The sequence below is a fragment of the Centruroides sculpturatus genome, unplaced genomic scaffold, assembly GCF_000671375.1.
Source record: "Centruroides sculpturatus isolate CEXI.00-Female unplaced genomic scaffold, Cexi_2.0 scaffold1003, whole genome shotgun sequence".
Taxonomy (NCBI): Eukaryota; Metazoa; Arthropoda; class Arachnida; order Scorpiones; family Buthidae; genus Centruroides; species Centruroides sculpturatus.
Genome location: NW_019385333.1, coordinates 64,047 through 76,746, shown reverse-complemented (window position 1 = coordinate 76,746; position 12,700 = coordinate 64,047). Strand labels below are relative to the sequence as shown.

The following is a 12,700-nucleotide window of genomic DNA, read 5'->3' as shown; positions in this document are numbered from 1 at the left end:
CCCATGCCCCTTCCTGGCTACGCTCATGCCGATATATGCTGTAAGGAAGCACTGTATCGAAAACAAAACAGTCTAATTTGCTTTATGAGGAAATCAAAGTGAAGGCTGATCACTTGAAGAAGTTTAATGTTGTTTTACGCTATGAGAAAAGCATACAGCTTGAATTTTATTAATTCGTTTTGACCTGTAGGTATTAAGAATGACTTTTTTTTTTTCTACGAATTTGATCAAACCCAGAGCAACTAGATGAGGAGGAATGGACTCGACATGTTTTGCGACTTCTTTTATACTATAAAATCGTTAGAAAACGTACGTAATATATAAATTAGGTAGATAGCGGCGCCAAATTTTGTCCTAATAACTGAATTTTGAAATAAAAATTTTCTCTCGGTTCAAACTGCTTATGAAAACTTATGAGGATCCAATACAAAATCGACCCAGGTTCCCAGAATGGTAGACTGAACTTTTATCACTTTGTCTATCCGGACGATATAATGGTTAATTAATCAATTAATTAATTAATTAAGTATTATAATTGAACAAACTAGTGAAAGATCAGAAAAATTGTTTTTTGGCTAATTTTTAAAATATCAAGTAGGTTATGAACTGGCAACACTTTTGTTGAATTTTGTAACTAGAGGAAGTGGGAGAATGTAATTGGAGTGTTGTTAAAGTTCTCGAGTTATTTGTTAAAATTGTGAAAGATAAACACCAAAATAGTAAATAACGATGCTCGAGTTTGAAGATGGATGCTTCTTGGAGGAAGACAAGATGTACGTTGCAATGTGGACAGGTGGTGGGTTCTGTTATGAATCGAGCATATGTTGCCATTTAATTTATATTGTGATTATTACAGCTTCTAAGTAAACTTTATGGGTGTTAATCAACAAGATCAGATACACATAAGATGAAAATTAGATTTTTAAATATACTATCAGATTATATTAAACGCTTTTCATCATTAACAAACGTAGCTACACCGTTGTAATTTTGCTCATTAAAAATCAATTGTTTATTAAAAAATAAACAAGTAATTGAAAAGGGTTTTTGTAACAAGCGTTTGATAATTATGAGGACATAAGCAATGTTGTTCTAGTAAATTGATTATGAGTTATTAACGTCATTCGAGTTTATATAAGTTTTCTATCTTTGCTCATGTAAATATTCGTTTTTTAAAATATAAAGCAAAATTCCGTTTTACAGATTGTATAAATAAATTTACATTGCTATAATTTTGATCAGACTAATGCATTGATTTCCAACAATTATGGTACCATTAAACAATAATGCAAAGTTTGTGGGGCACTTATTAAATATTACGGGACCAGCCAACAGGTCAATCATGAAGCTCTCTTTAATACTTTTTTATGATAATTTATTAGAACAAACTTCTGAAATATAGTTGATAACTTGTAGAATTACATTTTATTGCTTTTACATATTTTAAAATTTGTCATTTTTTTGTCGTATGGCACACTAAGAATGGTTTCACGACACACAGTAGATTAACTACCACCTGAGGTTGAGTAGATAGATATCTGATCTTGCCCCTGTCTCATTCTTTCTTGAATACAGGTAACCCCCGTATAACATGATAGTTACGTTCCAAAAAATTGCCGTGTTATGCGAATCCGTGTTATACGAAACAAAGAACTAGTACGAAAAGGAGGGTTAGGTTCCAAAAATTAAAAAAAACATGCTATATTTTCATAATTAAGATAAATATCTTTATTAAAATTTTTTAAAGTGATACATATTAATATAAATTAAACAATGTTTTCTTCGTCATCACTAAAAGCACTATTAACTGAGAGCGTTTTCTTTTTGGCAAGTTATCCTTATCCTCTGAGCATTTTTCTGCATTATCTTCAGATTCATGCTTTACCTTTTGCAAAAAGTATGTAATTTTAGATTGCGTGCTTCTAGTTAAAAGATCTTTATTAATTTCCTCATATGGTGCTAAGCACTTATGGAATAAGGGAAAAACATCTGGCAAAATTGAAACAAGTTTCGAGAAGGACAATGTGTATGAACAAAAGGCGAGAAAAGAAAATTTACATACTGAAGTACTAACAGTTCACGAAAATTATTATTTTCATGAACTATTAGTACTTAAGTATGTAAAAATTTATTACATTTCATGTTGTACGAGGGTTTTACCCATTTCTCGAACCGTGTCAGAGTGAATCCGTGCTATAACAGTACTGTGTTATACGGGGATGGTACCAATTCTCGAACCGTGTTAGAGTGAATCCATGCTATAGAAGTGCCATGTTATACGGGAGTTACCTTTATAATAAAATGTCATTAAGTTATGTTAAATAAAATAGCAATTGAACCATTAGTTTTCAGCTTTTTTTTTTTGACCTCTTTCCTTCTGTACTCCTAGGTTTAAGCCTACCCAGCTTAATCACTAATTTGCCACTTTATAGCTTACCAGTTGGGATCCACTGTACTAATGGATAAGTTTACATTTTTGAGAAGTTTAAGATAATTTGTGTAGAAATCATTATAAAAATATTTTAAATTTAAGTGGAGATTTAGGTTTTGACTTTAGTATTTAGTTTGAAAATAGATTAATATGTATAAATATACTGTTTATTCTAAAATATTTTAGTTGTGCAAAAACAAATTAACAAATTTGTTAACTTATTCAGGTTTCATATTTTAAATCATAATTTAAAATTTTTCTGAACAATCAAAGTATCAAATCATCACATTAAGATGGATAGTTAATTTATTTTTATAATTTCTGTAAGGAAAAGGGTTGATGATGATAAAATTGATTGACATACGAGGCATGTCCGGAAAGTAAGTACCGTTTTGGAAAAACTCGCATAAAAAATCTTTTTTCAAAACAAAATTTATTTTTACATGAAAGAGCATGTTGGAAACTATTTTTCTACTTAGTTACCACTATTGTTCAGACATTTGTCATATTGGGAAACCAACTTGTCTATACCCTCTTCAAAGAAAGATGTCGCCAGTGAAGACAACCACTGCTGAACATTGATTTGTGACAATCTCATGCAAAACAATTTTTGAAATTTGTGGAAACTCATCACAAAGCAATCTTATTGTGAATCGTCTGTTTTCAAGAATTTTCTCATTCACTTTTGCAACCAAATCATCATTGACAGCAGAAGGCCGGCCACTCCGTGCTTCGTCATGAACATTGGTACATCCAGCATTGAATTGTTGAACCCACTTTCTCACAATTCCATCACTCATTGCATTTTCACCATAAATCTCTACAAGTTGACGATGAATTTCAACTGGTTTAACATTCTTTGCGTTCAAAAACCGTATTACAGAACGCACTTCACAGTCGGTGGGATCGGCAATCGTCTTAAACATTTTGAATGCTCATTAACACATGGAAAAACATCACAATCTGGTTCTAATGGCGTCACTGGACTGACAATCAACCAGAGACACGTGTGCACAGGTGCTGAACTGCGATACTACCTCTGCGGTGGCGGTAAAATAAAACGGTACTTACTTTCCGGACACGCCTCTTATTTAACTTATTTGCCAGTCCACTATAAATTTCTTTTTATAATAAATGTTAAAAATCATATTCCCATTTGCAAACAATATTCAGTTATAATAAAAATATGAGAATAATTGAAATCTCTGAAAGTAAGTATTAATATAAATAGCAAACAAGATTTTCATTATTCTCATATTTTTATTATAGCTGAATATTATTTGCAAATGGGAATATGATTTTTAACATTTATTATAAAAAGAAATTTATAGTGGACTGACAAGTGATAAGTTAAATATGTGAATCAATTTTATCATCAATCTTTTTCTTTACAGAAATGATGATAAATTAACTATTCATCTTAACATATAATTATTAATTTAGATAAGAAATGGCACCTAAATGGCTACCTCTAGTAGCAAATTACTTATTACTAATTATTTAAAAATAGCAGATTTATAGCCCAAGTATTTAAGGTGATCATTTGGCTATGTATTTAACTTGGTGCTTTGATTGTTCAGAAAAAATTTTAAATTATATTTTCATCAGGATGGATGATAACAAATTGTTGAAATAATTTTTTGTTATCAGGCCTGTTTGACCTGTATGTAGAATTTGGAAAAGGGTGGGGTTTTAAAAAAAATACATTATTTATTTTATAATTAAAGTACAGTAGAGCATCGTTTATCCGAAACGTCGGTTATCCAAAGGAATTCCAGTCGCCAAATTTAAATTTTCGCCAGTGCTGTCGCGCAGCTTTGGCTATGTCTTCGGCTACTTAAATATTTTACGTTTTTGATACTAAATTAACTTCTGAAGTATAATTTTTTATTGTTTTTATATTTTTCAATATATTTATTTTGTTTGTACAAAATAAAAAAATAATTTTTAATGATACAATAGTGTTTGTTAGGCTTAACATAGACGAAACTTCAACGCAAAGCGACATGCAACGGAGAAAAATTTCAACATGGGATAAATTAATATATTTTTTCGTACATAATTGGTTATCTGAAAAATAAGTTATCCGAACAACCCCAGTCCCTAATTGATTTGGATAAACGACGCTCTACTGTAGTTAATTAATTTTTACAATCTAAGTATTGATAAATAGAGTAGTGAGTAAAACAAAAGAACTGGAGAAGAAACTTTCATTTTAATTAAAATTTAATGCATACATAAATAAAGCTAACACACATATAAATTCCAATTTTTAAAAATAATATTTTGAAAAATTTGGAATTTCATTAAAGACCTGAGACAGACCTTGGTCAAGGTGAAAAACATTTTTCAAAAGTTTTTAATAAAAAACTTTTGTTACTGGACTTTAAAGGTTGTTTAAAGTGTGTTTGTGAATGTCAGGTTTTAAAAATTTGTCCTTAATATGCCAAACGATTGCTGGATTAAATCGGACTACTTTACCACTATTATTTTTAATGAAATTCCAAATAATTTGATACTAGAGATAGGTGTTAAGTGCAATCTCTTATGAAATTTAATAATTATAATGAAATAATTTTGAATATTTTGCAAGAAAAGTATGACTTGGAGTGGGACTCAAACCTGCAACTCTTCCTTACTCTAGTATCAAATTATTTTTAATTAAATTCTAAATAATAGCAGTACAGTAGCTTGATTTAATGTGGCAATTGTTTGGCATATTACTAAAATATGGGGCTTTGGGATGTTTATATATTATAATTTGCCTTTACATGTGAACTTATTTGCCTAGAGATAGCTTATTCACATATCAATAGAACCTGCATACTTTGGCTGACATCAGCCAAGACATGAATAGCAGATAATTTGAGAAAACAATACATAAGAAAGCTTCATTGGATATTTTGGAAGCAGAAGAAAACTAAATTCAATAGCATAGGTGGCAATATTGTTTGTTGGGGCATATTTCCCACAGAGTATGCCATAGAAACTATGAAATTTGGTCCAATGTATGTACCTCCACTACCAAATATTAGGCCAGAGTGAGTTTTACTAGATATGGAGAATGTAACAGAGTACAAAGATTTCTATACAGTGATGCCTGTACATTGGGACATGTGCCCACCTTTTATCTCAGTTGCCTTTTTCATAATCCCCAAGAGGATCATAAACAACAGAAAATTCATGACTTCTAGCCTACTCTGCAAATATAAAAGAAACTAATGAACAATATTTGTCCATTGACCCATGAAACTTCATCATATGTTGACCAAAACCCCATTCCTTCTTTTCAAGGTCAAGTAACCCCCAATTCAACTGGCACCATCTTGTGGAGCACTGATCCGACATTGAATCATAAAGTTTGAAGCTCCTTACATAATGTATGATGCCTTTTCTTATAGCTTGTGCCCCTTTTTTTTTCATAGTCTGTGGGCGCTATAGATCTATAGATCAGTGTTTCTTAACAGGGGGGCTGCGGCCTCCTGGGGGTCCATAAGAAGTTTGCCAGGGGCCTCCAAATTATGCAAAATTTCCTTCAGAATATAATAAAAAGAAAATTCATGTATAACTGAATATTGTATTGAAAAGTGAAATAAGAAAGATAAATTTTTTGTATTTAGTTTTTTATTTATTTATTTATTTCTTCCTATATACAACTTTGTTAGTACAGAAGAAATAAATGTAAATATGCTATTTACACTGCAGTATTTACTACTTTTATTCCAAAGTAATTTTAAGAAACTATTAATGCTTGGAATTTTAAAAATAATTAGGAAAAATAGTAGGCTTTGAAAATTTAAATGTTTTTGCAAAAGATATGTAAAATCTTTACAAGTTGTGGGTGTTTTAGTTTTAGTTTAGTTTTAGTATCGACTTTGGATCGAATAATAGTGCATTTCTTTCTTATATTGTGTGTTTAGTTTTATTTATTTATAATTAACCCATAAAAATGAGCAAAAAACAGAAAGGAACATTAGAAAATGTTTATAATGTAAGTAATCGTGGATCAGGATCTTCAAAAAGAAAATACTAGTGAAAGTTCCGATGATGATACAGTGAAAAATGTAAGGGAATAAACACAAGTCCTAAAACTGAAGGTATAAAATTAAGTAACATTAAAATTAGAAAATACGATCGTGATTATATCAAATATGGGTTCGTAAGCATAGAAGTTCAAGAAATTTCATTGTAGTTCTCTCCAATGAAGCAATGAAACCAATAAATTATTTAAAAAATGGGGGTCACAAAAAAATTATGAAATATTTGGTGGGCTGCGAGTATAAAAAGGTTAAGAACCACTGCTATAGATGAAGAACTATGATGAAGATATGCAAACATCATGTTCAGTACCAAAGCCATATAATTTGTACTAATATGAAGGTAAGAAAGAGTTGGTTAACAAGAAATGACATTATTGTGGTGAAGACTGACAAATCTAGTGCTTTAATTAGAAAAACAAACAAACCTCATATATCTATTTGAATACATAAAGTCCATAGAATGCATGTATGTGCCAAGGAATTTTCTTGATAAATTCTAGCAATGGGCTGTATGTTTCACTACCTCTCCTTTGTCTCATTAGTGGTTTCCAGGACTGTTCCTGGTTATGGCATGACTATTGGCAAATGTGTGTGATATCATCATTTTGAAGGAAATGTATTGTAATTTATTGTATCTGCTCTCAGAATAAAATTGTAATTCATTCTGCATTTATTTTTGATTCTATTTTGTGTGTGTGGTGTAAAGATAAATATGAAGATTTTCACTCATAGAAAAAATAACAAATAATATATTAGCACTTTCTCAAAAAATTACATAATATAAAGTTTATAAAGGATTTGTATATTAGTATCAAGGGACCAATATGAGACTTGTTATATCAATTAATATTATATATAATATTAAATAAAAAATATCCTAATAAAAACATTTCAAACAGTTTAGAATAATATATTTATTTTTAAATCTAATTTCTTAACAAATGATTGTTTGTTAGCTAATTAGATTATATTATTATTTATAAGTTCTCACTTTTTTATTTATTTATTTATTTGAGATATTTGTTATCATTTCTAAGTAATTTTATTTTTATTTTATTAAATATTTCTTTAATTCAGTTTGTTTGTTTATTAATTTTTATATGCAGTAATTCCGTGCTATTTTAAATGCTTAGTAGAGACACACATTGAAAATGTTTGGTGATCCAAGATATCAGTATCATTTATTATCCACTATAGACTTGGATGATATGTATGCACAATCGGAATTGTTTGAAGATCGCATGTATGTTTGTTTATTTTTATCTTTTACTTATTATGTTTTGCTTAAATTTTAACTTTTTAAGTTTGCTTTTATTATGCCGGTTAATTCATTATAATAATTTTATCAATTATATATAATGAATTGTAATAGTGCAATTTATATTTGTTTATTTTTCAATACTTTTTGTAATTTTTTATAAAACTAGTTGATATTAAGTCTCATTTATCTTAAAAGTTATATAAAGTTAAATTTAGATTTTGATTATTAATTTTGGTATGTTATCTATTAAATTTGTTATGACTAAGCAAAGCAAATTTAATTTTCTTGTGATTGTTAGAAATAATAAAGTGACATCTTTTTTTACATTGCAGCTATGAAAATTTTAAATAATTGTACATTTTAATTAATTAATATATAAAATAAAAATAAAATCAAATGAAGTGCTTGATATTATATATTAAATGAAAGTTTTTTAAAATAAACATAAATTATGAATCAAATATTGATCTGCAATTTTACTTTAAAAAAGAAATTTGTTATTTATGTCACCAGTTAGAAACTGTATTATAAAGCCAATTATTTAAAATTATTATTAAAACTGTATTTAATTTTAAAGAGAAAGTTGTGTAACAAATTTATTTTTGCATTTTTCTTTTATGAAATTAAAATATACTTTGCTGTAGATCAACATTTCTTTCTTTTCTAATTTCAAAGTTTATGATACAACTGTTTACCAGTTACTTCCAAAACTTTATTTAAAATAGAAGTATATTTCAACATAAAAGAATGTTTAATACTATAAATATAATACATATAATTTGCATTTTACTGTACACATATTTTATAAATAATTTACATATATTATTTTTGCATTAGTAAATGCACACTGATTATTGTAAAAATTTCTAAGGTGAAATGTTGCAATTTTTAATTATATCAGTACTGATTTAATTAAAAATTGCAAAATTTTTAGCTTGGGAAAAGCTGTTTCTTGTCAATACTAGTTTAATTTTGTTATTATGAACTTAAACTTGTACTATTTTTTTGATTATTTGGAGAATTTATTTTATATTGAGTGACATGCCTAGAATATTTTGGTAAGTAGCATACATTTGCTCAGAAATAAATTCCATCAAAAAGAGGTAAACAAGTTGTAAACCTTGCTGATCCTACATATGATAATATATCATTCTAGATGAGAAGGAAAAGTATTGAATCCAAAATCAAACTAAGAAAATTTCCTAATATATTTTTGAAATTATAAAAAATATAATTTGAATTGTTAAAGAAATTGATAATTATAAGAAGATAATTTTCTAGTAGTAATTGTAAGAATATTATCATCACATAATAAAATTTGTTATTGTACAACAGCTAAAATGTTTATTAAAGTAACATTTTTGGTCATTTTTAATTATCATCAGATTTGTTATTCAGATATCAAACAATTTGGAAAAGCTAACAATTTTGCTGCTGTACAAGGTTGTATGTAGTTTATTGAGTGATTTACTGAAGCAGTTAGTTTTTGAATTTAAAAACTTGAATTTTAAATTAGTTATTAAAGTTTATCCAAGTATATTAAGTACTTGGAATTAAAATTAGAGAGATGTTTTAAAAATTATAAGTAATACAGTTGACAATATGGTCTTTGCGACTGTATTTATTTTCTTATAAACTTAATTGATATATAGAAAAAAAATACACAAATAAATATGTTTTAAGAATTATATAACAAAAAATAAACTCTTCAAAGAATGAACAAAATTATTATTAGCTTTAAATATTGAACTTTGTTTATTTTTGACCACATACCTTTACTTTTGTATAAAATCATTAATTGATTAAAAATTTCTTCTTATTTAAATATATTAAATGTTTTTTGAGCTTAATTCAGTTCAATCTCTTCAAACATAGTTAAAAACTCAACATAATGTTAATACAGTAGAGCGTCGATTTTCCGAATCAATTGGGGACTGGGGTTGTTCGTATAACTGATATTTCGGATAACCGATTTATGTACGAAAAAATAGTTTAACGTATCCGATGTTGAAATTTTTCTCAGTTGCATGTCGCTTCGCGTTGAATTTTCGTCGATGTTAAGCCTAACAAAGATTATTGTATCGTTAAACAATAAAAAATTATACTTCAGATGTTAATTTAGTATCAAAAACGTAAAATATTTGAGTAGCCCAAGACATAGCCGAAGATTACAGTGCCACAGCACTGGCGAAAATTTAAATTTGCCGACTGGAATTCTTTCGGATGATTGACTTTCGGAAAATTGACGCTCTACTGTATTTTCAAATGTGATGGAACAAATGAACTTTTTTGAATATTTTACAAATTTTCAGTAAATGTTTAAAACAAAATGATGATTAAATAATTAACAGGTACTGAAAATTTTTAAAATAATTTTGTAAATTTTTTAATGAAAAACTTAATTTTATTATATTAACTTTATCATAATTGTACTTTTAATGTTTTATATTTTAGGGGTATGACTATTACCTCAGGAAATGTGACAATTAAGAAAGATGACAGTAATTTGATAGGTATTAGTATTGGTGGTGGAGCACCTTATTGCCCATGTTTATATGTTGTTCAAGTATTTGATAATACACCAGCTTCCAGAGATGGTACCCTTCAATCTGGAGATGAAATTGTTGGTGTTAATTCAACATCTGTGAAAGGCAAAACTAAAGTTGAAGTTGCAAAAATGATACAAGCAGTTAAGGTATTTTTAATCAATTTTTAACTATTGCCAATTAAAAGATAAACAAATATTTAAAAACTTGTATTTCTTGAGCCTTTCAATTGTAAAATTTATAAACATTATTGAATATATTTTTCAGCTTTATCTACTTTATCTACTATTCACAAATGTACTGGTGATTATGAAAATGGCCTAAATCATTTTTTATTTGGAGTTATATTTTTAATTTTTATAAATTCAAAACCCAAAATATATTTTTTGATAATGAAAAAGAAAGCACAAATATATTTACTCTTGCAAAATAGGTTTTTTTTATGTAATTGTAAAATTTTACAAGAAGCTTGTGAAATAAGTTCAATATTTTCCCATTTTTGATTTAGACCATTTTCATAATCAGTGACACACATATCTCATACATACAGTAGAATTTCCATTAACTGTAGGTGAGTCCCAAAAGTGGTAATCACTTTGGGATGCATCTACAGCTAGTGGAAATCCTGTTTTTATTGACTCTGATTTTAAGAGGACATGTTAAATAACTAAAAAATGTCTAACTTTAAGATGTATTAATTATACCAGGGCAGGCTGAAAAGTAATGCACACATGCTTGCAGAACATGAACAAAAACAAATAGCAAGATCCGGCAAAAAGTACATTAAAGTACAATTCTCAAGCTTCAAAATCATATATTTATTTTTCAACATATCCTTAATAATGACTAATACATTTCTCCCAATGTGTAACAAGTTTTTTCATTCTGTCACTGAAAAATTCTTTCAACTTTTCTCGAATCCAGGACTTGACAGCTGCCTTCACCTCATCATCTGAGGTATAATGATTACCCTTGTGGTCTCTCTTAAGTAGATGAAACAAATAAAATTCACAAGGTGCAAAATTGGGGGAATAAGGAGGGTGTGGAATCGGTTCAAACTTCAGGTTTCACAGAGCCTCTCCAGTTGCGCTCAAGGTGTGTGGACGAGCGTTGTCATGTTGCAAGATTATTGGTATCAGGCTGCCTCTAACATGACAAACTCAACATCAGAGGTGTTTTAGAGTCTGTATGTACTGAGAAGAATTAAACATTGCAACAAGGTGCAACAGTAATTGTCTGTGGCAGTGATCGGACTTCTGCTGCATGTTTCATCAACAATTATGGCTTTTCCAGGCTCACAACCACGAAATTTTATTATCCATCAATTAACAATAGACCTATCAACAGCATCATCACCATAAACAGCCTTTAAACATAATTTTTTCAGCAGTTAAAAATTTGATAACAGCACGCTGTTTAACTCGCGTTGACATAGCACTAGAACATGTCTCCATATTTCTGCTTCTCAAAATTTACTGAATGAACGCAACAACCTCAAACTGTGCATGCACATAGTGGGGAATGTTATTTCCATATGCCACCTGGCACGCTTCTGAAAATAATTTCGTTTGTGCTCTACAAGCATGTGTGCATTACTTTTCAGCCTGCCCTCGTATCCAATAACCATTAAAAGTTCAAGAACATATTATTTATAATTGTTTGATGAAAAACTTTCTTAAAATCTTATAGCATAATTCTAGAATTTAAAATTTTTTTCATAAGTATCATTGCATCATGACACTTAACACTTTAACAATATTGCATGCAAAGGACTTAATACTTATAAGTATAGGTACTTGTTACACAGACAATTTTTTAATGAAATCTTTAATTTTAATTACAACTATTTAATGCAAATATTAATAAACCGGTGTTTTGGTACTTTTAAATAGAAGTCTAAAAAAATTTAAAAAATAGTAAAAACTATAAACATATTCATTATGTCCTTTTACACATCTCAGGAACAAAACTGTCTTTTTCTTAATGAAGTCAACCTTTTATTAGAGCTTACTTGTCCACTATAATATTCAAAAAAATATTTTTAATGTATTTTTTATGTTTAATTGGGTGCCTGCAAAATCTATGCACATTGGATTTTGTTTTGTACCATCTTTCTCTTTATTTAAAAGTTTTATGTAATCATCATCAATATTACAGCCATTTAAAATAAGTTAGTGCTAAAAAATGCTGAATTATGTTGAGAATATCATAAGTTTGTTCTTTCACTGTTTTAATTTTCTACAAAGTCTCATCAATATATACTTTTACATTTATGAAAATGTAAAAGTATATATATATATTGGTGAGAGTTATCTATACTTCTATTAATTTGTTCTTTAAGTTTTCTTGTGTTGGAACTAAATGTTCATTGTAACTATTGTTGTCAAAGGATCCACTGGATTATTTAACAGACTATTGGAGA

General features: G+C 28.4%; 1 protein-coding gene across 8 annotated transcripts in view; it reads left to right on the top strand.

Moving 5' to 3' along the window:
* Positions 1-619: 619 nt before the first annotated feature.
* Positions 620-12,700, top strand: part of LOC111637763 (PRKCA-binding protein-like) — a 32,037-nt gene continuing 19,956 nt past the window's right edge. The window contains exons 1-3 of one of the 8 annotated variants that reach the window (XM_023383326.1): positions 620-773; positions 7,608-7,714; positions 10,187-10,427. In XM_023383326.1, the coding sequence (XP_023239094.1) occupies positions 750-773; positions 7,608-7,714; positions 10,187-10,427 (372 nt within the window). In that variant the 5' untranslated portion in view covers positions 620-749. Of the gene's footprint in view, positions 797-7,577; positions 7,715-10,186; positions 10,428-12,700 lie in introns of all 8 variants that reach the window. The other 7 variants (XM_023383325.1, XM_023383328.1, XM_023383329.1 and 4 more) reach the window with 7 other exon arrangements.